This window comes from Kogia breviceps, chromosome 15, assembly GCF_026419965.1.
Source record: "Kogia breviceps isolate mKogBre1 chromosome 15, mKogBre1 haplotype 1, whole genome shotgun sequence".
Taxonomy (NCBI): Eukaryota; Metazoa; Chordata; class Mammalia; order Artiodactyla; family Physeteridae; genus Kogia; species Kogia breviceps.
Genome location: NC_081324.1, coordinates 74,395,298 through 74,422,367, shown reverse-complemented (window position 1 = coordinate 74,422,367; position 27,070 = coordinate 74,395,298). Strand labels below are relative to the sequence as shown.

Sequence of the window (27,070 nt, the reverse complement as noted above, 5' to 3'; positions counted from 1 at the left end):
ATCTGCATGATAAACGTTTGTTAAATAAGTGAATGATTTGCATAAACTGGTGGAGGTAGGAGGGAGGGAAGCCAGGGAATCAGAAGATTTAAGGACTTCTGCCCCACTGATCATCTCTGGCAGGTAAATTTAAAACCACCTTGAATAAAGAGTTGCTAGTCATTCATATGGTGACTAGACTTTCCTTTTTCTGTAAGTGACATTCCTATTCTCTGAGTTACCAGTTTGCAGCCATGGTTTTCAAATTTCTCTCTGGTCAGAAGCTTTCTGTAGCAGCAGAATGCAATCACCCATAACATAGTAGGGTGTGGGCATGAAATTTTTATGTTAAAAGTTCATGTTAATTTAATATTCTATTCCTTTTTATTTCTGTGTGTCATTATAAAAATGTTTTCTTTCCCCAAGTTATCAAATAAAATTGGTTTTCTAACACTTTCCATTTCATTTATCCAGTTTGGTGTTAAGAGCAGGGACCTCAAGCCATTCTAGACTCTCCTTCTCATCCTCTATGTCCATTTTGTCTCCAGATCATCTTGATTCTACCTCCACAGTGTCTTTGAGGTCTCTCTCTCTGTCTCTCTTTTTTTTTTTGGCCACGGGGCTTTCGGGATCTTAGTTCCTGGATCAGGGATCAAACCCATGCCCTCAGCAGTGGGAGCTCAGGGTCCTAATCACTGGACTGCCAGGGAATTCCCTGAGGTTTCTTTTTCTATTTGATCTACCTCATCCTGGTTTAGTTCTTCATTGCCTCACCTCTTATTTCTCCCTATTTTCTTTCTTCACAGTACTGCTAAAATACTCTTCCTAGAAGAGTGTAGATTTATACCTATCAGTCGCTTACTCTCTATAGACTCCTTTTGGAATGCCTTATAACAAAGGTACCTCTGTCTACCTTTTAGCCTTTTTCCCTTCTCCTGCTCTTAATTTTTTGTTTCAGCTAGATGTCCTACTTGTTCTTGTCATCATATGTCTTTTCTTTCTTTAATGTTTTTGTTTAATTACTCATTTTGCTCCTACTTCGAATTGATTCACTCACTTATGCATTCACCCCAAATAATTGTATTATTTGTATATGTATTCTTACCCCCCATCTTTGCCTGTAGACATTCTGTTTCACCTTCAAGGTCCATCTGAAAGACTGCTACTTTGGCGAATGCTCTTCCCTACTTTTCCTTAAAAAAAGAAAAAGAAAGGAATAAACAAACTTACTAACCTTGCCTTCCTTGGAAACACCCTAGTGTGGTATTTTTGTATAGGGTGTTTTTGTTTTTGTTTTCTTTTTTTTTTCTTTGGCCCTGCCGCTTTGCTTGTGGAATATTATTAGTTCCTTCACCAGGGATCGAACCCGTCCCCTGGCAGTGGAAGTGCCGAGTCCTAACCACTGGATCGCCAGGGAATTCCCTGTATAGGATGTTTATTTTTATTGCCAAGAATATTTTAGTTGTTTGAATATTTGTCTTATCTCTTTCCCTCGCGCTTTTTTTTTTTTTTGCGGTACGTGGGCCTCTCACTGTTGTGGCCTCTCCTGTTGCGGAGCACTGGCTCTGGATGCGCAGGCTCAGCGGCCACGGCCCACGGGCCTAGCCGCTCCGCGGCATGTGGGATCTTCCCGGACTGGGGTACGAACCCGTGTCCCCTGCATCGGCAGGCGGACTCTCAACCACTGCCCTACAAGGGAAGCCCTCCCTCGCTTTTAAGTGCTTTGGGGATCGGGACTCAATCTTTATATCCTTGGCAGGAATAGACATTTCCTTCCACTTAATAGGGGCTCCATGTATTTTTTTCAAGTGGATTGAAGATAGGCAAAAGATTAAAAAATAAAATAGTAACTGTGATAATTAGCTGACAGAGTTCTTAGCATTGATTATTAGTTGGCAATTATGGACAGATTCTCAGTTTTACATGAATAGATCTATTTTGCTCCTTTGTGCCATGTTCTTACTTCTAAGTATTTGCATATTATACATTTCACAATGAGAGGGTTCAGTTCTAATTCATGGTATATTGAAAGAACCTGTATATTTTTCTAACTTAAGAATTATTTTTTGAATTATGTCAGTAATTTTGTCTGAATTTGAAGTTTAAATATATTGTCTGGATTTCTTTGTTTTACTATAACTGATTAGTGCAATGGCTTCAGTAAAGTTTATTGATATACATTCATAACCCAACTTTTGTTTTTGCTTGGTAGTCTGCCAGAACTATATTGGATTGCAGTATTCTCTAGGAACGCTGGGCTTCAGTTTGAGAAAATCTGATTCAAAAGGTGAAATATCATTCTTGATGTTGTAAAAATTCACCTTTGGGATTACCTCTATTGTTATCCTATAGAGAACATCCATCAAGTTACTAGGCACTTAGAGTAACCAGCATATGTAAACATGTTGCTATTTTCCTAGGAAACTTCTTGCCACATGTCTAGGTCATTAATTACCCTCTGTATGATGTTTTCTAAATTAAGTATTTATGGTTCTCTGTCTTTCAGGCTGGCATGGCTCTATATAAGATTGTCCCCAAAAACCCTTACTACTTTTGGTCTGTGATGAGCTTAATAATGCAAGTGAGTATGGCATTCAGAATGGGATTGAGATTTGTTTTTATTTTTGTATATAGTAATTGTCCTTAATGTGTCCTCTGAACATCTTGGGTAATGTGTTGCAGCATGTGTCAAATAGGGATGTGACATATTGTCAGTTGATTTTTTTTGAGTTGATGAGTTTTAGTATTCTTTTTGAGTTGATATATTGGTTTATTTGTGTGTAGCACAGAGTGTATTTCTCCTGAATCTTAGATCTATTACTGGGTTACTTGATCAAGTATGAGCCTCAAAATGTTTGATATTTTAACTTGAGGTTTGTCTTTAAGGCACTATTGTTGGTTGTTGAACAGATTATTGAACTGGGTGACCTTGTTTCATCACTTCTGTTTTCTGAGCCTCAATCTGCTCTTTTGCAGAATGGAGATGCTCATCTCCCAGAGCAGCTATAAGTACGAAAATAAGATACTGTGTATGAGAGGATGGGGAGGAAGGAGTTAAAATGTAGCAGTTAAGAACAGAGAGGCTCAGTTCAGACAGGTCTGCTTTCAAACATTGGCTTTACCATGTCTCTTGAGCTGTTGGGGAATCTTTTAACCTTAGTTTAGCTATAAAATAAGCATAATAGCTTCCCTGAAAGGTTGTTTTCAGGGGGTAAATGAGCTCTAAGCAGAATCTTTGGCAATGTTAAAATGATTAATATCATGCTAAGGTACCTGTAGATAATAGTAAGCCATACTATAAATAGAAGGAATTGACATTTTCCCTTCTAATATGTGAAGGTCTCAAGAAGACATCTGAAAGGTTTTTGACTCTTCAAATACCTGGTACCCTTGATATATACTAAATAGTATAAACATATCCCTTCTTAACATATTTCTAGAAAAAAATGTATGAATGGCCTAATATTTAAAAGTTAGGTCATATTGTGGAAACTGTGTATTTCAAGAATGCATAAGATAAGAATCTTTAGTAAAGAAATCTCCTATAAAGCAAACCACTCTCTAATGCATCCTCTTGGCAAGTTCAAATTAGGTCTGATGTTTGACATAATGGGTTGATAATTATGTGCCAGAGTCACAATAATGGTCTGCATGGTAATAATATAAATAGTGCAAACATTTATCTTTTCTCCTTTAGTCTATATCAGCGCAGGATGAAAACCTCTCAAAAACGATGTTTCTGCCCCTTGCTGAGAGAATGGTAGAAAAAATGGTAAAAGAGGACAAGATAGAAGCAGAGGCTGAAGTGAGTAATTTAAGCCCCACTTTGTATTTGCATGTTTTTGATGTTGTTACAATATTATGAACTGTTGCTTTATTCCATTTAGAGAACTGGGTCCTCACTCTTGCCTTTTGTGTAAATGTGAAGCTTTGGAACTCCCCAGCCTAGGTATAATGAGTGGAGGAGCTGTTTCTAGCATGTTTCCAGAACGTACTCTCTGCTGAGATATAGATAGGAGAGATAACTATGGTCTGATTCTCACTGTTAATTTCATCTTATTTGAAGATATAGTGTTCTTTTCTGTTAGATAGCTTTTTAAAAACATACAAATGATTTATCTTTTTATTATTGAAAAGTTTCAGTGGTTGCACTTCTTGTTTTTTTTTTGTAAGGTTGAACTTTATTATATGATCCTAGAACGTTTGGGAAAGTACCAGGAAGCCTTGGATGTCATCAGAGGAAAATTAGGAGGTAATTTTTAGAGTTTTCTTAAAGTTTTTTTGTTTGTTTTCCTATTTAAACCTGACAAATTTTATTGTGGAAAATTTCTTTCACATACAGAAACAAAGATACAAAGACTTTAAAAAATCACTTGCGATCATTTTAGATTCTTTCAGGTTTTTCTGTATTTATTTTTAAAAAATAATTTTTAGTTGAAAATAATTCATGGGGACTTCCATGGTGGTCCAGTGGTTAAGACTGCGTTTATGATGCAGGGGGCCTGGGTTCGATCCCTGGTCAGAGAACTAGATCCTGCATGCCACAATTAAGATCCCGCATGCCGCAGCTAAAGATCCCGCATGCTGCAAGGAAGATCCCACACTCAGCAACGAAGATCCCATGTGCCGCATCTAAGACCCGGCATAGCCGAATGAATGATTGAATGAATGAATGAAAATAATTCATGGATTCAGAAAATTCAAGGAGTATGATTTTACCCCAGATCTCCAACCCTCTTCCCTCTACATCCTTCTCCAGTTACCTGTTCTGTATATCCTTCTAAAGTAGTATCTTTCCCCTCCCCCTTCCCTTTTTTTTGCTTTTGGGGTCCTAAGTTTTATTCAAGAACTCATACAAAATATACCAGATAATTGAGTTTTGTTTTTGTTTTTTTTGATGTGGACCATTTTTTTTAAAGTCTTTATTGAATTTGTTACAACATTGCTTCTGCTTTATGTTTTGGTTTTTTGGCCATGAGGCATGTGGGATCTTAGTTCCCTGGCCTGGGATCAAACCTGCACTCCCTGCATTGGAAGGTGAAGTCTTAACCACTGGACTGCCAGGGAGGTCCCCAGATACTTGAGTTTTAATCCTCATCTTCCTCCTCTTCTTCATCATTTAAAAAAAAAAAAAAATTTATTTATTTAATTTTGGCTGCTTTGGGTCCTCGTTGCTGCACGTGGGCTTTCTCTAGTTGCAGTGTGTGGGCTTCTCATTGCGGTGGCTTTTCTTGTTGTGGAGCATGGGCTCTAGGTGTGTAGGCTTCAGTAGTTGTGGCACGTGGGCTTCAGTAGTTGTTGTTTGTGGGCTGTTTGTGGGCTCTAGAGTGCAGGCTCAGTAGCTGTGGTGCACGGCTTCGTTGCTATGCGGCATGTGGGATCTTCCCGGACCAGGGCTCAAACCCATGTCCCCTGCATTGGCAGGCGGATTCTTAATCACTGTGCCACCAGGGAAAGCCCCTCTTCTTCACCTTGAGTAGTCTGAAAGTAATGCAGTTTGTAACTTTCTTTGCTGTTAGCAACTACGTGTAACCAATCACATAGGTTATTCTTCTTCAAATATTTTTTGGTGAGATATTTCAAATACCTTTTGGAAAAAGCCACCTCAGAAGTTACAGTAATCTTGCTTTTGCTTCTTTCATTTGTTACAACACCTCCACCAAGATTCCCAGCTTTTCCATTCACTTTGATTCTCTCCTGAAGAAACTGCTCAAAATTGGCAGCATCCATTATTCTATCTTCTACAGGATGGGTACAGTCAAGAGTAAACTTCAGGACCCACTTCTTTTTTTTGCCCCCCTTTACCACAAACTTTCTCCTGGGTGCCATGATGGCAGCGGAGGCAGAAAGGGGCCCCCCACATTTTTAAACCACAATTGAGAACATACTGTACCTTGACCCTAAGAGTAATCTTACTCAGCACAATGTTCTTATTAAATATTTTTTTTCTTTAAAATTTTTAAATGTTTATTCTGTCTGTCCTATGAAGGCATTTGAGTTTGTGACCTTTGCTCTGCATACTCTTAGACCCATTGTTTTTTTACCTAAACAGTGTGTCTTAGAGGTATACCTCACTAACTCACTCTCTTTAATGGCTGCCCAATGTTCCATAGTGTAAACGTAGACAGTTTACTACATAGCTCATCCTTGAGGGGTATTTAGGCTATTTGCAAGGAACATCTTTGCTCTAAACCAAATTGCACTCTAAGAGGCTACAGTGTGCATTTCCACCAGCTGTATTTGCTATTAGATTGTAAGAGGGCCTGTTTCTTTGCATATTTACCCACCTATATTATCAAAATGTTGGATCAAACTTTTAAAAAAATATTTATTTATTTGGCTGGCAATGTCTTCGTTGCCATATGCTGGATCTTCCTTGCCACATGCGGGATCTTTAGTTGTGGCATGTGAACTGTTAGTTGCGTTGCGTGGGATCTAGTTTCCTGACCAGGGATCGAACCCGGGCCCCTTGCATTGGGAGCATGGAGTCAGCCACTCGCCCACCAGGGAAGTCCCATATCAAACCTTTTATGTTTTTCAATGAGATAGGTAAAACATACCTTACAGTTTTTATTTAGTTATGAGGGAGGATAATTATTTCTTCATTTGTTTAAAAGCCATTAATATTTTTTTCTTTTTCTCTGAGCTGCTTTTTCTTATCCTTTTCCTATTTCTAAAAATTTGGTTAATCTGCTTATTGATTTGCAAGAGTACTTTACATGTTAAGAAGTTAGCTCTTTTCTATTGTTGTGAAAATACTTCCTCCTTTGTTGTTGGAAAACTGATTTGTATTAACTTTATAGATAGCATTAACTATTCCCTTATTTTTGGACACTTATGAGATTTTGGTTCCTAAATATGTACACATCTTTGATTTCCTTAGGAAAAATTCGTGGGAATGCAGTTATCGTTTTGACAACTCTGGTTTTTTAATCGTGCCTTTATGGTTATTGGGAGTAACTCACTGTAGATGAGTAGCCTCAGAACTCTCATTAGGTCCAGCCATTAGAAAGACTTTGTTTTTTACAAGTATGTATATCTTTTACTAGACTTTGTGCTATCACAAAACTGTAATAGTAACTGAGTTAACTACTTTAATTATATAAAATGTAGGAAGAGTTTTTGTTTTTATTTTTAATGTTACTCTCTAACTTCAGTCTCCTTGCAGGTGGGTACAAGTCAACTTTCTGTTTTTATTCAGTTAGGTTGTAGTTGTATGGATAGTTACAATTTAGATTCTCTATAGAAAGTTCATAATGTAATTGTTGGCATCCTTAATCTGCTAAACCATTCTAAAAGGACAGGGCATATCTAATTTGGTCAGAAATATAGTCCTAGTTTTTTTGTTCCCAGCTGTTGGAAGAGTTTGATTCATCTCTGTTCTTTTTTTATCTTCCTCATAACATCTCCCCTTTCTCATCTCATTCCAGTCCAAGCTTATTCAATGTTTTGGAAGTGTATGGATGGTCTGTCTATGGTCTAAATATATCAGGTCTAAATATACCAGTCCTTAGATGCTGTTGGGATTTTATGTGTATCCCACATACTAGATCCTCAACTCAAGACATTCTGGATCCTTGTATTTTACAGAAAAAAAGGATTAAAAAGTTTAGTATCAGAAATATATGATTTTTCCTTTCAGGAAAGTAATCTTTAGTGAGATAGTAGTTTGTATCTAATAGTGGTCCCATTTTCTAAGAGAGTGAATAAGAAAATGTGACAGTTTCCTTCTTGTATATGGATTTTGTTCTGGTTTCTGAGCAGAAATGAAACCAGCTTACCAACTTTTATAACTTTTAATTGTAGAGAAGTTAACAAGTGAGATTCAGAGTCGGGAAAATAAATGCATGGCTATGTACAAGAAGCTGAGCAGGTGGCCAGAGTGCAATGCCCTTTCTCGGCGCCTCTTACTGAAAAAGTAAGTAGATGCTTCTTTTTGGACTATGAGACTGGAGTGGGGCTTTCAGATCTCACCATTGGTTTTTTTTGTCTATATCTTTTGAGATTTCTGGGCATAAAGTGAAATCTTTTAGTTGTGTGTTCTGGATATATTTTTTTAAGTTTTTAATGAGCCTTCATCTTTCAATAAAGAGGTGTAATGGAACTTATGCCACCAGGGTGCTAAGTATTCGGAATGAATGCTGAAAAGTCATTAATTTGTCAAACTCAATATTGGTCTAAAAGAGAGAGCTTCCCCTTAGCCCCCCTAGAAAGCACTAATGTGGGGAGTTTTCTGTTAAGAATATTAGTTTTTTATTAACGGCTGCATGAGCTTTTTTTTTTTTAATTTTTTATTTTGGCTGTGCCAGGTCTTATTTGTGGCACGCAGGATCTTTGTTGTGGCAGGCAGACTTCTTAGTTGCGGCATGCATGTGGGATCTAGTTTCCCGACTAGGGATTGAACTGGGCCCCCTGCATTGGGAGTGCAGAGTCTCATCCACTGGGCCACCAAGGAAGTCCTGAGAATATTAGTTTTTTAGACCTGGTCATTTTATTGAAGGAAAGAGTATTTTCTTGAAAATGTTTGACTTTGAAAATGCCTCTGGAGTTGTTGCCCTTTTAGGGCTGTAGAAGAAACCCAGAGGGAAGGTTGGGCTTCTCCTAGTAAAGACTAAAATATAACTTAGAAAATAAGTTGAATAACATGGTTCCTCAGGCAGATTTGTCACAACTTGGGTTTAATCCTGTGTGCACCATTCAATCTGATTTTAGCTCAGATGACTGGCAGTTCTATCTGACTTATTTCGATTCTGTCTTTCGACTGATTGAAGAAGCCTGGACTCCTCCTGCTGAAGGTGAACAGTAAGTTGTCTTCTTTCCTGAATTACAACACTTTTTAGTATGGTGTAGCAAAATGATTTCATTGTAAGCCTAATTGAATTCTCTTTTTCTGTCTCAATAATGTATCCCTTTCAAAGCAAGACATTTTTTCCATTTTTAAATCTTAAAATAAATACGTATTCATTGTAAAAATCTTAAATTAGTACAGAAATGTATGGTGTGGAAAGTGTTAGTTCCTAGTTTTCCTAGGAAAATCATCCCAGGATGATTTTTTTACTTTTTCCAGTTTTATTGCGATGTAATTGACACAGAAATAACTCTTGATAACAGTTTGGTGTCTTCCAGATTTATTTGGAAAAGACAGTTTGGTGTCTTTTCTTTCAGATTTATTTATATTATGCATATACTAACATAATTATTCTTATTTAACATAAGACTGCAATTATGTTAGATGTAATGGTTTACAACTTCGTATTTCACCCCCTAAAGTGTGTCTTGGGCATCTTTCTGGTGCATACAGATCTGATTAATTCTTTTTAATGACTTAAGAGAACTCCATTTTAGAAATGTACCAAATTCATTTAATCTGTCTGCTGTTGATAGATACTTGTATTGTTGCTGCTTCCTGTTTTGCGGGCTATTACAGACAATACCACAATAAATATAAATGGGCTCTTTTATTATTATTATTATTTTTTTTTTTTTTTTTAATTTTTTTCGATACGCGGGCCTCTCAGTGTTGTGGCCTCTCCCGTTGCGGAGCACAGGCTCCGGACGCGCAGGCACAGCGGCCATGGCTCACGGGCCCAGCCGCTCCGCGGCATGTGGGATCTTCCCAGACTGGGGCACGAACCCATGTCCCCTGTATCGGCAGGCGGACTCCCAACCACTGCGCCACCAGGGAAGCCCCTAAATGGGCTCTTTTAAAAAAGTGAATAACAAAATAGGATTTATGATACCAATTATGAACTGAGGCTTATTTTATAATATTAAGTAAGTCATCTAATTTTTCTCAGCCTCATTTTTCTAGCAATAAAATTTACTTATGTTTTTAATTAGGTAATATTTTATATATGCAAAATTATTCATTCTTTTTTTAAGAAAGATGTAGAGGTGGTTAGTCACTGCAATAATCAAATGCCAAAATTGGGAAGAATCATATGCCATGTTAACTGTCAGAATATGCTCATATTTCTCTTTTATTCTAATTTGTGTTGTTTTATAATTATCAAAGTACTTTCTGTTATTTTAAATTTGTTTCTTGAAATCAATTTGGCTTGACTTTAAGTTTTAGGATGGACAATAGAGGCACAAAATACCTTTTTCATGTGTTTATACCTAGCTCTTTAGAAGGAGAAGTACATTATTCTGCAGAAGAGGCTGTGAGATTTATAGAAGATCGGATAACAGAAGAATCTAAAAATTCTCGCCATCTCCGAGGACCACATCTAGCTAAACTGGAGCTGATTAGACGTTTACGACGTCAAGGTTTTAATGATGAGTACAAACTGGGTAAGAAGCTGTAATGATATTTGGGAACCCTGGAGAAGATACAGGGATGCCCGCAGTACCCAAGTGCAGTATCTATTCTCTGAAGCCTACAGTGATAAAGTTGTGTTTGAGAAGCAAATGTCTTCATAACCTGAAAATATTAACTAATGAATGGATCACTTATAAAATTAGCCCTCAATCACACATGCAACTCGGCTTAACTTTAGCATCTCTCCCTATTCCATCAGAGTCTTTTTGTCAGGCGCTCTTTTGCTGACCCAGCAATAATGTCAAAATCAATTTCGAAGTAAATAGCCAGTTTTATAAGTTTCAGGATTTCAAGAAGTGAATGAAAGGTTTCTTGAAAATCTACTGTAAGCACTCACAAAACCATTGACGAAATAACATCTGGCAGAGTTAGAGAAGTTAAAGAGCAGTTAACAGTTGAGGAGAAAATTTATTAGGACAATGACAAGATGGGAGAAAAGTATGATTTGGATAGTAAAGCGTTAAGAGAGGCCTTCAGGAAATTTGATGAAGCCCTTAGAGGTTTTTGTAAAATGGTTCTTTTTGAGCTTACTGCATAAGAAGTAAATGTTGTCATATTGAACTAATTCACAGTTTTGTGGGGAAGAAAGCACCACTCCCCCCAAAATCAGTAATTCTTTGCTCATACTAAGAATTAGCTTTAGTTTTTTTTTTTTTAACATCTTTATTTGAGTATAACTGTTTTACAATAGTGTGTTAGTTTCTCCTTTACAACAAAGTGAATCAGTTATACATATACATTAGCTTTAGTTTTAATTATACCCTAAATTTTTTAAGTTTAGGAGAATAAACTTTAAAATTATTTTAGTTTCATTTTTTTAAGATAAAGCTCCAAAGAAAACATTTTTTTCCCACTCATCATTATAGAAATTTAGTTCTCATTAAAAGTTGATTGGGGCTTCCCTGGTGGCGCAGTGGTTGAGAATCCGCCTGCCGATGCAGGGGACACGGGTTCGTGCCCCAGTCCGGGAAGATCCCACATGCCGCGGAGCGGCTGGGCCCGTGAGCCATGGCTGCTGAGCCTGTGCGTCCAGAGCCTGTGCTCCGCAACGGGAGAGGCCACAACAGTGAGAGGCCCGTGTAACGCAAAAAAAAAAAAGTTGATTAACTTTAAGAAGGTTTTTTTTTAGGGGCCAGTTGTCCTGAGATGATGAGCACTTCTCAATACCTAAAACCTATCCTAGAACATCTTTGTCCATTTTAATCATGTAATTAATGTTCTTTGCAGCTCATTTTAAAATCAACTGTGGCCATCTCTCTGTCATTCCCTATGTAGATTATTCACAACCAATTTTGAATTTCATGTTGACTTCTTTCTTTGGGTCTACCTCAATCACTTTAGTTGGTGTTTGTTTCAGAATTGCAAATGAAAATTTTTATGTAACCTTCAGCAAAATATTGTTAAAGTATATTGCAAAGAATTGCTTTCTTCACATTTCCCTGATGGTCCAGTGGTTAGGACACCGTGCTTCCACTGCAGGGGACCTGGGTTCGATCCTTGGTCGGGGAATTAGGATCCCACAAGCCACCTGATGTGGCCAAAAAAAATAAAAAAGAGTTGCTTTCTTTCCAAAGCTGGATATAAAACTATTTGGATCTGCTTTCACACTTCCTATATTCATCCCTTGTCTTTCTCTTCTCTCTCACCAGTCTGAATCTTACAAATTGGTGAATCTTACAAATTTGTCTCTACACACACAAAAATTTTTTTTCTTTTTTTTAACCAGACCAGTGAGTGATTCTTAGTCTCTTTTGGATCACAGAGGCCTGTGAGAATCTAATTAAAGCCATGGAATCTCTGTTCCCAGAAATGTGTGAGCAGGAACCAAGACCTAAAATCTTACAGAGACCTTGTTAAAAATCTCTGCTTCCTAAATCTAGTCCAATATGAGAGTATTTTACTTTTATTATTTTTATTTTTAATTTGAGGAAAAATAAAATGAACTGGTAACTTTCTGCATATCCAGGTTTAAATTTTCCATAGTGAGTGACTTTGGAGTTATTGGCCCGTGGCTCTTCCCATTTATTTTCTCTTCTGTTGGTGTGCCTGTTAACAAACACTACCTTTCATTTAGTTAACATATATTTAATATTGGTTAAGTAGTTCAGGAACTGTTGTGGAGAAAAGCATGTTTGTTTAATGTTTGCATATAAACAATATTTAAACTTTAATTGAATGAAAAACTTCACATTTCCTCATTGTAATAATAGGTAAACTGAATTTGCAAGATTCAACTCCTTTTTAGTATTTATTTTTAAACTGGCAAGCTATCTTCTGGCCCTCATTGTCATCCTCATTCTCATTCAAGCAAAATTTTCATTTAATTGAAATAAATGTTTTTCAAGTCAGACTTCTCACTTAAATTAGAGATTGCTTCAGTCCATGAATAATTTAGTGATATTTCCCCCCCCCTCTCTCTTAGGTGATCCAGAAGAATTAATGTTCCAGTATTTTAAAAAGTTTGGGGATAAACCTTGTTGTTTCACAGACCTCAAGGTGTTTGTTGACCTCTTGCCTGCTACACAGTGTACAAAAGTAAGCAGAGTTCTGTTGGGTACCTGTATTTATTGCAACTAGGTTAAGTGTTTGGGTTTCCTTTCTGAAATGGGTGAAAGTGGTGAACATGAGATATCAAGATATTGCTCTATCAAGCCAAGTAGTCTAGGTGCTGTCAGATTAAAGGCATGATTTCTTGTAAAGTTGAGCCACAATGAGAATAAGCCCCTGGTAGATAATTGGATTCTTCTGTTCTGTGTGTGTATGTATGTAAGTATGTATGTATGTATATATATATATATATATATATATTTTTTGAGATAATTGTAGATATACATGCAGTTGTAAGAGAAATAATACAGAGAGATCTGTATACCCTTCACTTACTTTGTCCCAATGGTAAGATCTAGCATAACTATAATATAGTGTCATAATTAGGAAACTGACATTGATAAAATCCACTGACCTTATTCACATTTCATCAATTTTACATGCATTCATTTGTATGTATATGTGTAGTGTGTTTGTGTGTGTATATTTAGTGCCGTATATAGTGCGTATGGATTCATGTGACCATCCCCTAGACAAGATGCATAGTAGTTTCACCACCAGGGTCCTTCCATGTGCTCCCTACAGTTTTTTACCCAGAGCCACCTCCCTGTATCTCCTCCTTTCCCCATCCCTCTCCCTCAGCAACTACTGATATTTTCTATTTCTATAATTTTGTCATTTTAAGAATGTTATATAATGGAATCATATTATTTGTAACCTTTTGAGATTGACTTTCTTTACTAGCATTATTCCCTGGAGATTCATCATGTTGTTACGTGTACCATGTCCATTCCTTTTTATTGCTGAATAGTATTCCATGGTATGGATGTACCACGATTCCTTTATCTTGTTGAAGAACATGTGGGTGTGTCCAGTTTTTGGCTATTACAAATACAGCTGCTGTGAACATTTGTATGCAGGTTTTTTTATGAGAACCTAAGTCTTCATTTCTCTGAGAAAAATGCCCAGTAGTTCAGTTGTGGGGTCTTATGGTAGCTGCATGTTTTTTAAAAGTTTTTTAAAGAAATGGCCAGACTTTTCCACAGTGGCTATATCTTTTAAATTCCTGTTAGCAATGTATGAGTCATCTGGTTTCTCTGCATCCTCATCAACATTAGGTGTTGTCACTATTTTTTATTTTAGCCATTCTAGTAAGTGTGTAGTGATGTTTCATTATGGTTTTAATGTACATTTCCCTAATGGTTAATGCTGTTGAACATTTTTTCATGTGCTAATTTGCCATCTGTATTTTCTCCTCAGTGAAGTGTCTGTTATTGTCTTTTGCTCATTTTCTAGTTGATTTGTTTTTTTTACTGTTGAGTTTTGAGAGTTCTTTAGATAGTCTAGATACAAGTCCTTTGTCAAATATGTGGGTTCAAATATTTTCTCCGAGTCTGTAGCTTGTCTTTTCATCCTCTTAACAGGATCTTTTGCAGAGCAAAGTTGTTGGTTTTTTTTGTTTTGTTTTGTTTTTTTGCCATGCCATGCAACTTGTGGGATCTTAGTTCCCCGCCCAGGGATCTAACCCAGGCCCCAGCAGTGAAAGCACTGAGTCCTAACCACTGGACCTCCAGGGAATTCTCAGAGCAAAGTTTTAAAGTTTGATGAAGTCCAGTGGACTTTCCTTTTAATATCTTGTCTCTGATTTGCTCAAAACTGTAGCAGTTAATTGCTGATTATGTCAAATCATGATTCATTCTTGCTGAAGCAGTCTGAGACTCTAAATCTAAGGGATTAAAAAAAGATAAACTTGAAGACCTAAATAGACATTTCTCCAAAGAAGACATACAGATGACCAGCAGGCACATGAAAAGATGCTCAACATCACTAATTATTAGAGAAACGCAAATCAAAACTACAATGAGGTTATCACCTCATACCAGTCAGAATGGCCTTCATCAAAAAGTCTGCAAATAATAAATGCTGGAGAGGGTGTGGAGAAAAGGGAACCCTCCTACACTGCTGGTAGGAATGTAAATTGGTACAGCCACTATGGAAAACAGTAGGAAGTTCCTTAAATAATTGAAAATAGAACTACCATATGATCCAGCAATCCCACTCCTGGGCATATATCCAGAAAAGATGAAAACTCTAATTCGAAAAGATACACACACCCCAGTGTTCATAGCAGCACTGTTTACAATAGTGAAGACATGGAAGCAACCTAAGTGTTCATCAACATATGAGTGTATAAAGAAGATGTGTATATATGTATATAGTGAAATATTACTCAGCCATAAAAAAGAATGAAATATTGCCATTTGCAGCACCATGGTTGGACCTAGAGATTATCATACTAAATGAAGTAAGTCAGACAGAGAAAGACAAATATATCACTTATATGTGGAATCTAAAAAATAATATAAATGAACTTATTTACAAAACAGAAACAGACTCACAGATGTAGAAAACAAACTTATCGTTACCAAAGGGGAAAGAGGGGGGGAAGGGATAAATTAGGAGTATGGGATTAACAAATACAGACTACTATAGCAAAATAGATAAAAAGAATTTACTGTATAGCACAGGGAACTATATTCAATATCTTGTAATAACCTATAATGGAAAAGAATCTGAAAAAAATACATAGCCAAATCACTTTTCTGTATACCTGCAACTAATACAATATTGTAACTCAACTATACATCAATAAAATTAAAGAAAAAAAAACCTTTAATTTTGGAATAACTACATTTACAGGAAAGTTGTAAAGATAGTAAAGAAGGTTATACTCTACCCTTCGCCCAGCTTTCCCCAACATTAACATCTTAAATTACAGTGGTACATTTGTCAAAACTGAGAAACTAACTTTGGTACATTACTGTTAACTGGCCTCTAGACTTTATTTGTATTTCTGTAGCTCTTCCATTAATGTCTTTTTTCTTTCCTGGGATCTAAGCCTGGGTACCATATAGTAGTTAATTGTCATCTATTGGGAGTTTTTGATGTGATAGAATCAATGTAAATCAGTTATATGTATATCAACATCATGTAAAGAAATACTGATATGTATCAAGAGAGTCTGTGACTTTGGTCAGCTTTACTCGTAAAAAACTAATTAGTGAAGGTTGGAAGTCTTCCTGTCACAGGACTACCACAACCTGTTTTTCCAGAAAGCCTCTATCATCCCCATATGGAATGAGTGAAACTCAATGGGAGCACAGTGGCAATGACTAGAGTATTTGTTTCATGACCATATCCTTAGTTCACCAGCACTTGATACTTTGGCAGTCTTGAGGTTACACATCTAGGGCAGATGGAGCAGTGCATTCCCAAACTGTTAAGGAGCCAGTGGTCTCTACTGGGTTCTGAAATGACTACCACTGTTCACTTTGATTTAGAAAAAGTTCTTCTTGGGTTGCTGTGCTTATAGGGCACAGGCTAAACTTTAGAAGTTTTCTAGATAAATTGTAACATATCCAGAAAAGAGGGTTCTGGGTTATAGAAAGACTTGAAAGCTTATGAGAGAGAAATGGTTGAGTGGAAGAGATAGGTTTGGTATGGTGATGACAGAGTACTTTATTTCTCATAATTTGAAAAGCTCTCCTGTAGAAGAGGGAAGAGAGCAGGGTCAGCAAGAAGTTGTTGCAGGAAATTAAGAATTTGGCTTAGTGAGAGAAAGATCTTTTTTATAGTCACAATTTTCTAAAAAACACAGTGTGTGAGTTTCATGTTACTGGAGGGATTTAAGCAGAAAATAAAACCACGTGGGAGAGATTCATGCACTAAGTGTTTGTCTCACATGTGCTAAGTGCTAAGGTAAGGAATGATTGATCATGTTTTATAGTGCTTACTGTCTTGTAAGTTAAAGCATCAAATGATGGGAAAGCGTTAGAGGAATGCTTATATTGCATTTAGCTGAGATTCATATAGGTTTGCTAGCATAAATTTTAGTACCAGAAGCTCTACTTTATTGGCATGTTTGAAAATCTTAGATCACCTCTGTGACCCCATATACTAATAATCTACTGGGAGGAACCCTCTAGAAATAGTGAAATACTAGCAGTGATGAGGTGGGCATTGTTCAGTCAGACAAAGGATTTAAAGCTGTTGCAGTGAGTTTTGTAGTCCTGTGTAAATTTTTAATTGAGAGGGGTAATTTTGCTGCCACAACTTTTTAAATGTAGGATGACTTCAATAGCTAAAAATCCTGCCACTCAGCAGTATGTTTGTCAGAGGATTGCAAACTGTCCAAGTAAGGTTCAGACTGAGAACTGTTGTCCCAATGAATTAGGAGACACATTCTAAAATGGGACTGGCCCCCTAAGAGGGGGCCCTTGAGTCCAGTTATCCTGAAGAGGCTCACCCATAGAGACGTTTTTGTATTTTGTTTCCTTTGCCTTGGGGTTTTAAGCTAACAATAAAATAATTCCAGTTTTTAAAGAAGCTTTTTGTGTAGCAGTGAAACTGTACAGACTAGAATAGCAAATGAACGTATTGTTTCATGACAAAACCTGTTTGGAAGATTCTTCAGCATTCAATAAAGAAGGCCTTAATAATAAACATAACTAGTATATTAAATGTCTTACAAGAATGGAAGAGCTGGCAAGAGAAATTATATAGGCATTTAATCAAAAACATGAACACTAGTGCCACAGTTTCTTTGTTACAAATGTGATTATCTGATCGTAATAATTAAAATTAAAATTCATACAGTTGTAGAAAATTGAAATAAAGTCATTACAGATGTGAAACTGCATGTTGAGTAGGATTTTTATTTTAATTTAATTTTGTTTCCAAAAATTACATATATAAAATTGAAAAAGTCAAATAGTGCTACAAGGCTTATATTGAAAAACAGTTGCAGCTCTTTGCCTTCTCCAGCCCTGATTCTGGCTCTGTACAGGCAAATCACTTTCAACCCTTAACTGCTTCTTCTGTTATTTAATTCCATATTTCTAAATTATAGGCTTATTTAGCTATTTGCTTATTTTTACAGTTATAGTCTTCATCTATTGGTATCTTACTGTGGAAGGCAATAATTTTGTTCATTGTTATGAACTCACTTCTCCCCTTACCTACTTTTCCCCCAGTATAGTTTAGTAATTATGCAGTATTTATATTTTAATGACTAAATATTCACAGCTGAGCCACTTTGTATATGGAGATTACCTTTCTTAATTTTCTTTCTTGGAGTTAATATTTTTTTGTTCAGTTCACTCCAATCAATCTGATAGAGCCACAAACATTTAAAACTCCTCTTAGTGTATTCTGAAACATGAGGTAATAGGTCTGTTCCATTCTCCCCTTGAGTCTACAGTGTCTCTGGTTCAGTATCTCCTGGGGGTAAAGAAAACCCGTGGCTTCTGCTGGGTTTAGGAAGTCAGTCAGGGAGCTGGGGGAGGGGTCTAATTTCTTAGAATTTAGCAAATTCTTCTGTTTCAGTCCCACCAGCACTTTAGCTTTCAGACGTACCTCTTGCCCTTAATTTCTGAGTCTACCAAGGTTCTGTGGCTGGAAGAGGCTTGCTTATTGGTGGTCTCCCCATTCATACTGTTGGATTTCAGCTTTCTTGGCCCTGTACATTGGTTATTACTTACCACCTGCCCTTCTGCTTTTTATCTTTTGAAATCTTGTTAATGTTTATTATTTGCTGTCATCTCTTCACATGTTCTTGATCCTTTTGGGTTGATTCCTTTTTTGTTCTTTACTGTCATCCTAATAGGGTCTTGGAAGGGAGTGAAAATAGCCTGTGTTTAATACATGTGTAACTGAAACTGGTTTTTTTTGCTTTAAAAATAATTTATTAGTTTTGGATCACAAAATATAGGGAAGACACAAGGGTGATGCCAGTGACCCCTTGGCTGCACTTCCTGTCCATAAACACCTTTTAGAACCCCAGGCTGATGCTGCCCAAGCATTCTCTCACATCCTAACAGCTGCAGAGTATAGTATACGACAATGTGGGAAGTTTAAACAGACACCCTGTACGTGACGCAAGGGTCCCTTCTCACTTTTGCCAATGTTGCAGCTGTACTGCTTGTGGAACTGGTGTTCTTAAAAATTTATACCGAATTTAGAGAATTAAAAACATTTTATTGCAAGATGTTACCATTGGGGTGGAATTTCCTGTTAGTCCAGTGGTTAGGGCTTCATGCTTCCACTGCAGGGGGCATGGGTTCAATACCTGGTCAGGGAACTAAGATCCCGCATGCCATGTGGTACGGCCACAGGAAAGAAAAATAACGTTACCAGTAGGAAAAACTGGGTGAAGGGTACACAGGATCTGTCTGTGTTATTTCTTACAATTGTGTGCAAATCTATAATTATCTCAAAATTAAAGCTTTAATCAAAAAAACAATTTAAGACTATTGACAGGACAACCATTCCTTTCAATGTATAATGTTTCCTTTAAGAATTTATTTGTAGTATATCAATATAATAGGTTTGTTTTGGGGTAATTGTTCTTTTTTACAGTCTTCCTAATTAAACTTTTTCATTGCTACATTACATATTATGTCAATGTGTTGTAATTTAGGAAACATTTTCACAGTTCTTTTAATCTTTTAGTGCATATACTACATGGTATGAACATAATACTTTTGGTCAGCAATGAAAGCGTGTGCCAGTTTCACTGGAGTTTTACCAGCACTGTGTGCTGTTAGAAGTGTTTTTGTTTTGGCAATTTTGGTAGATAGAAAATGGTATACTAAAGGGGTTTTAATTTGTATTTTTTCTTGATACCTTTTTCTAGACCATTTCAGTATTTGTTAATTGTGGCCTACTAAAGACTAGTTCTGTTTTGAGACCTGTACTTCTTTGTTTTTCTTTCAACTTTGCAGTTTATTAATCAGTTACTTGGAGTTGTTCCTTTGTCAACACCAACAGAGGATAAGCTGGCACTGCCTGCTGACATCAGAGCTCTGCAGCAACATTTGTGTGTGGTGCAGCTGACGAGGTTACTTGGCTTGTACCACATGATGGATAAAAATCAGAAATTGAGTGTGGTCAGAGAATTGATGTTAAGGTACCAGCATGGACTAGAATTTGGTGAGCAGCCTTTCCAAATGTGCAGTAGTTCCCTGATCTGCTAAGATTTAGAAGTCAGTTTTTTATCTCTCATAGCATGCTGTTGTAATGCTTTTGGCAAGGAAAATATTTTGTCAATTGGGAACACTATCCAGGTAATAAAATGCAAAGCCTTTCTTAAGCTTGGAGTTTTAAAAATTATAATTGGCTCCCAGATATCCATATTCTTCCTGATCTGGCCAGCCAACTCTTTATCACAGTGGGGCTCAGATGAATTGCAGAGGTTATGATAATTGTCATATTTTCTGCTCATAGGCCTAATATTCTAAATATATAGACTGTGTAAATGAACAAAAAGAATTGTAAATTGTGAGATAAATATTTAGTTTAGAAGTAGATGATCTTCAGATTGCTTAGATATGTGATAAAATATAAACTATCTGACTAGATGATATTAGTATTTCTCTAACTGTATTCTAAAAAATTAGGTGAAGTAATGAGCATAATATTACATTAGTTGTACCTGGCTCTTGGATTCTGTTCTTTTCTTCACCTAAAACCTTCCAAATCTTGCTGCTCTCCTTTTGGGACCATTTGGAATACCACCGCTATTCTGGAGCCCTTCCTTCTGCTCCAGCTGAGTGTGGTCTCACCTCCTTTTGACTCTTTTGATTCATGGCTTATATTTTTCTTCTGGTATTTACTCCATTCTTATTAGTTTCTTTTCCTCTTTTTCTCTTCTTCCTCCTGTCACTTTCTTGCTTTAAAAAAACTCCTTTGGGGCAGTAATAATTGAACAAATCTTAAAATACAGATATGATTTTTTTTTTCCCTATAGGGAAATCCTGTTTGAAAACCGAATTGCAATTTTCAGACTATTACTGTCTCCTTGCTGTCCATGTGCTTATTGATATATGGAGAGAAACAGGTAAAGAGCAGTGATTTCAGTTTAACTTTACTCTTTGTTTTTATTGACTATAAATCCTTAGACTAAGTATATAATCCAAGAATTTGATTTATGCTTTTAGGTTTTTCTTCCTTGCCCTTCTCCAGGGTGCTTCTAGAAGAACCAAAGTCTCCAAGTATCCTCCTCTCTGTAATCAGGATAATCTTAAATCAGTGGATATCTGTTCTGTTTTAAAATATTTCTGAATAGTGAGTAAACAACCTATTACAAAGTTATAATAATTAAAATACAGAGAAACTGATTCAGAGATAGATGTATGGGTCCATGGAATGAAATAGCCATTTTTGTTCACTTCAGTTTATATAGGAAAATACACTTTTTTTGGAATATAGTTCAGATTAGCCCATTTAAGACAAACATATACTGCATGGTAAAGGAAGCATCATGAGTCATTAAGCAAGAGAAGGATGATTCAGCAGATGGTACTGAGATTGCCTTTTCTTTAGGCCTCACCTTCTGACATTTTCTCTTATTAGCAGTTTTTGAGAAAAAATAACTTTAGCTACTTATTGCATATTATTCATGAGAATAAACTGCAGAAGAAACAGGACTGGGAGACAGTGCTGTGCAAGACAGACACAACCCTGCCCTCATGGGTCATTTAACCAAGCACTCAATTTTGATACTATCTTCCTCATGCTTAAAATCCTTCAAATACACCCTATTTTCCTGAGGATAAAGGTCGGCCTTATTAGGATGGTTTACAATGTTCTCTATAATCTAGTGTCTGTCTACATCTCTAGATTCTTAGCACTTAAAGCCCTGAATCTACTTTTTGGTTTTTTTTTTTTTTTTTTTTGGCTACTATCACTGAACATCATGTTACCTCTCTTTGAAATAACTTTCTTACCTCCTTCATCTCACTTTTACTCAAACAGTGCCTCTGACAAGCCTGTCTTGATTTCACCCCCTTCCTCATAGCAGATTTTATGCCCCTTCTGAACTTTTGTAGGACATTGTGTATACCCATATGATAGTACTTGTTATGCTCTATTGTACCGGGGATGGGGATGAAATCCTTTTCATCAGAGTACTTGGTATCTGGAACCCCACATTCAGGAGGTTGCATAGGGCTGTAAAAGTCATCTTAATGTAAAACCATTAATGAACTGACTACTTAGTAATTTGGCCCCTACTCAGATACCCTTCCCCACTTATTCCTAGCATCTATTCTTGCTCATAGTGACTGTGGCTTTGCTAATCTCTTGGTTTTGGAGCAAGATATCTGACCATATAATAGTAATAACAGTTAACAGTTGTGGATCATCAGGCACTTGAAAGTGCTTTATATGAATTAGGTAATTTTAAACCTTGTAACAATACAGTTAAGATTGTTACAGTTTTACAGATGTGGGAAATACAGGGCAGAGAGAAAGAAGTTAGGTTGGTTGTCCAAAATCATACAGTGCAAATACATGGGAAGTTCTAGATATTATATATATATAGATGCAAGGTTTCTTGAAGTCAGTGAAAGTGATGTTGAATGTTCCAGTTGTAGGCTGGAACAATAGTCATTGTTCAAGGTGGATCTGACAAAAATTAGAAATGTATAGAAAATTGGTGAGGATGTTGAAAGAGACTGATCTGAATGTGATAGGATTAAGAAGAGCATTTTAAGATTAAATTGATGATGCTCTCAAATATTTTTTGCAAAAAAGCATTTCTTTATGATTGTGCTGCAAAAATAAAATGGGGAGTGAAGGATGTTATTTTTTCTCCTCTAGTTTTATCGAGCTATAATTGATACATTACATTGTATTAGTTTAAGGTATACAATATAGTGATATATCGTAAAATGATTACCACAATAAATTTAGTTAAAGTCCATCACCTCACATAGCTACTTTTTTTTCCCTTGTGATGAGAACTGTTAACATCTACTCTCTTAGCAACTTTCAAATACACAGTACAGTGTGGTTAAGTATAGTCACCATACTGTACATTATATCCCCAGAATTTATTTATCTTATCTTTTTATTATATCATTTTGTTATATTACAAAATTTGATTTAAAAAATTTTGTCCCCCAAATCCTCATCAACCCTTTATGTTCTTTGATTTGGCATAGTTGTAGTTATATTCTAAATTTTGCAAAATAAAATAAGATGATAAATGTCATCATAATGTTGGGTTTAATAGTTCAGACATGTAAATTAAACTTTTTTTTTTTTACTATTTACTTTGAAATTTTGTTTTCTTTTAAAAGAGATCTTTAAGAAGTTTTTTTAAAAAATTCTGATATTGGTTATCCTTGAATAACGAGGACTTAAAATTATCTTTTGGGCTTCCCTGGTGGCGCAGTGGTTGAGAGTCCGCCTGCCGATGATGCTGGGGACACGGGTTCGTGCCCTGGTCCAGGAAGATCCCACGTGCGGCGGAGCGGCTGGGCCCGTGAGCCATGGCCGCTGAGCCTGTGCGTCCGGAGCCTGTGCTCCGCAACAGGAGAGGCCACAACAGTGAGAGGCCCGCGTACCGCCAAAAAAAAAAAAAAAAAAAAAAGTTATCTATAATTGTCCAACTATCTCTTCTACTCAATTCTGAACCTCTTGAGGCCTGGAACCACCTATGACTCTTATCTTTGGGTGTTATATCTAGTGTTACTGCAGAGTTTAGGTCACTGAGTGTTGAATTAAATAAAATTATAATTGTGAAGACCAGGTAGCAACATGGGAAAACACAAAATTGGGTGTGTGCCATGATTACTACTGTGTAAAATTGTAGTGCAAAAATAAAATGGGGAGTGAAGGATGTCATTTTATCTCCTCTAGCTGTTTTTTTTTTTTTTTTGCGGTACGCGGGCCTCTCACTGTCGCTGCCTCTCCCGTTGCGGAGCACAGGCTCCGGATGCGCAGGCTCAGCGGCAATGGCTCACGGGCCCAGCCGCTCCTCAGCACGTAGGATCTTCCCGGACCGGGGCACGAACCCGTGTCCCCTGCATCGGCAGGTGGACTCTCAACCACTGCGCCACCAGGGAAGCCCCATCTAGTTTTTTTGAGCTATAATTGATACATTACATAATAATGTTATGTATACATAATTGATAGTAATCGATACATAATTGATTATGTATACATAATTGATATGTATGCATAATTGATAGTTCAGAAGCAGTACATTAATCACAATGGTAGTTTGAGTAGATCATGGGTGGTTTGCATAGTTTGGGTAGGATTATGGATGATATTTATCTAAATCCCCAATTTTTGGTTATGTCTTGTTTCTTTTCTCTTGGAAAAAAGCATACAGAATATAATTTTAAAAGCTCAGTGCATGGAGCTTTTTATTTTAGCTGTTTCTTCTAACTGTAAAAGTAGCTTGTAAAACTTTGGCAAATGGTTTATTTTAATCTCACTTTTCTAACTTCCAAAAGACTAACATTTTTGCATATTTCCTTCTCTCTTACTCTGTGAATGTTTTATATACTTGAGATGAACTCTTCATACTAGTTTGAATTCTGTATGTTTTACTGATCATTATTGCATAATTATTTTCCCTCGCTGTTAAAAACTCCCTGTTAACGTTAAATGGCTGTATGGTGTTTCCCTGTGTGGGTGTAACTATAGTTTACTTAGTCATCCCCGCATTATTAGTGCAGTGAATGTTTTTGTATATAAAGCTTTATCTGCATTTCATATTATTTTCTTCAGATAATTTCATAAAAGAGAAATTACTTTTTCTTTAAGAATATTGATGCATATAACGTTTTGAATTTTAGTAAGCCAAAACTATCATTTTAGTTTGGTTATTAATGAACAGTTCTTTTTTCAAATATTAGTTGACATCTGTTAGTAGAGTTACATGTGGAAGAAAAATGATGTCAAGAGAAAGCATCTGTCTGGGGTCTTGTAGAGAAAATCCTGTACTGGGAAGGTTGGTGGATTCTAGTTCTCCTTCAAAGTCCATCTCTTCTCAGAATCCAGGATCCTGTAAGATTCCAGACTTCTCTTTAAGACCTGGCAGCTCAAAGTTTGCATCATTTTTGCAGATGCAGGTTTAAGAACTGAGGTAACTATTGAGGGACTGTCTTTGCAGGGAAATTCTCTATTTTGGTTACAGGTGTGTATCTAAAATTTGTTCTCTGCCACTCAACCATATCCTTAGAATAGTTAGGGGAGGTGATGGTGTCAGTTAGTTTTTATTTTTTAGTTTTGAGAAACCCCCATTTGCTGTCAAGGTCTGTGGATAATGCTGTTATATTTTGGTTCTAGGTGATGAGACTGCTGTGTGGCAGGCCCTGACTTTGCTGGAAGAGGGACTAACTCACAGCCCTTCCAATGCTCAATTCAAATTGCTGCTTGTTCGAATCTACTGTATGCTGGGGGCATTTGAACCGGTGGTGGATCTGTATTCCAGCCTTGATGCTAAGCATATCCAGCATGACACCATTGGGTTGGTAGTATATACTCTGAATAATGAGCAGCCAACTACAGCAGTGTGGGGTCCTCATATATGGAACTCTAACATTCTGATTTTAGCAGAAAAGTTGTTCCTGGTATTAAGCTTCGTAGATTAATCACCTGTTATGATGCATTGCAAAGCAGAAAGAGTTTTATCTTTCTCAGCATTTTGTGGTAATTTCAAATTTGAACAATTTAGAAATGGTTAAAAAAAAAGTTTTCCCTAGATACAGGTAACAGTTATATACTTTGAACTCTTTTTCTTAGCACACATTGTTTTCAAGTCTTTACTTCTGCCTTGCAGTTGAGGTTGCTGACACTTGTATGTTATATGTTGACCCCAGAGATCCTTTGAATTTGTATTTTGACTATTTTTTTGTGATGAATCAAGGGTATTTTCTCTGTGTCCTGTAGAGCTGTTTTAGGAAGACAATATTCTGTTCTCTAACAACTTGTGTTCCATTAATCATCTGAGTGTAAGAAAGCATGGCATAGAGCTTTAGGTCTTCCACAAAACTGAATTAACTTTGCTGTTTTTAAAATTTTGATTCTGTGAATTAGATCATTTCTATGGCTGCATGTTTTAACTTTTTGAATGCCTAGCTGTTTTTTTACCATAGTAATTTGAAGTGTAGTATTTGATACTAGAGGTGGGTAGGTATAACCATTTTTTTCTTTCCTTCCGACCTAGTTATCTTTTGACCCGATACGCCGAATCCCTAGGTCAGTATGCTGCTGCATCCCAGTCCTGTAACTTCGCGCTCAGGTTTTTCCACTCCAACCAGAAAGATGTAAGTGAAAAAAAATTTATTTTTTAATATGGTCTTGGCCTGCTGAAAGAACATGATTCAGAGAGCGTCTTCCCTCGGGTCACAAGTACACATATTAAGGTACACCATGCTGTACTCACATGTGCCCTTAGTCTATAGGTTACTGGCCAAGGCTGTTAGGTAGAGGTAAGGAGTTTTTGTGGTTGTTCGAAGGGTATGTTAAATAGAATCCATGAGAAGGTGCATTTAAAACTGGGTATTAGCAGAATACGAAGTGCCTCTTAGGTCTGTGTTTTAATCTCTAAGAGACTTTCTAAGGGTATAAGAAATAGACCTTCAGAATGTGTAGCCTGGGATGCCATATATGATTTTGCGATAGCAGTTGTTTTCGCTTACTTTTATTGATTTCTGAAGTTTATAACCACCGTGTTCTTTATCAACAGAGTATACTTACCTTTTCTTACAATTATAAAATTGACCAATTTCAGGACACTTTAAGAAACTTAGGTCAGTAGTATGTGGTTTTTTTTTTTTTTTTTTTTTTTTTTTTTGTGGTACGCGGGCCTCTCACCGCTGTGGCCCCTCCTGCTGCGGAGCACAGGCTCCGGACGAGCAGGCCCAGCGGCCATGGCCCACGGGCCCAGCTGCTCTGCGGCATGTGGGATCCTCCCGGACCGGGGCACGAACCCGTGTCCCCTGCATCAGCAGACGGACTCCCAACCACTGCACCACCAGGGAAGCCCGGTAGTATGCTTTTTAAAGTAACAATAAATAAGATAGAGCTTTTATGTGCCATAATGAAAGGATGGGATTTGCACCATATTTTTCACTGCAAGCAGATGTGATCTCCACTTGTCAGTTAATCAGAAGTTATTGTGGAAAAACCATATGGTCTCTATTCAGTCGAGGTATGTAAAACCACCCAGGAACATATGTGGAGATAAGGTGCATCTCTACAGTGGTCACACTACCTGCTTGCTTCTCATGTGCTTCTAAGACTCATACTTGGAATTTCTCCATGCCAGGTATCTTCCCATAGTGTTCCATTTTTCATGGTCTAACAGCAACTAAGAAACATGGCAAGGAAGGTGGTTTCTGAGGTTCTTCTTGGCAAAGCACT

At 36.9% G+C, this 27,070-nt stretch overlaps 1 protein-coding gene across 2 annotated transcripts in view; it reads left to right on the top strand.

Annotated features, from left to right (window-relative positions):
* NAA25 (N-alpha-acetyltransferase 25, NatB auxiliary subunit) overlaps nucleotides 1-27,070 on the top strand; it is a 74,914-nt gene that overhangs the window by 18,440 nt on the left and 29,404 nt on the right. Inside the window, exons 5-15 of one of the 2 annotated variants that reach the window (XM_059040518.2) lie at nucleotides 2,486-2,560; nucleotides 3,677-3,784; nucleotides 4,153-4,231; nucleotides 7,786-7,897; nucleotides 8,692-8,781; nucleotides 10,103-10,272; nucleotides 12,723-12,835; nucleotides 19,630-19,837; nucleotides 20,655-20,744; nucleotides 24,992-25,172; nucleotides 25,872-25,971. In XM_059040518.2, coding sequence (XP_058896501.1) covers nucleotides 2,486-2,560; nucleotides 3,677-3,784; nucleotides 4,153-4,231; nucleotides 7,786-7,897; nucleotides 8,692-8,781; nucleotides 10,103-10,272; nucleotides 12,723-12,835; nucleotides 19,630-19,837; nucleotides 20,655-20,744; nucleotides 24,992-25,172; nucleotides 25,872-25,971 — 1,326 coding nt within the window. The remainder of the gene's footprint in view (nucleotides 1-2,485; nucleotides 2,561-3,676; nucleotides 3,785-4,152; nucleotides 4,232-7,785; nucleotides 7,898-8,691; nucleotides 8,782-10,102; nucleotides 10,273-12,722; nucleotides 12,836-19,629; nucleotides 19,838-20,654; nucleotides 20,745-24,991; nucleotides 25,173-25,871; nucleotides 25,972-27,070) is intronic. The other variant, XM_067016140.1, reaches the window with a different exon arrangement.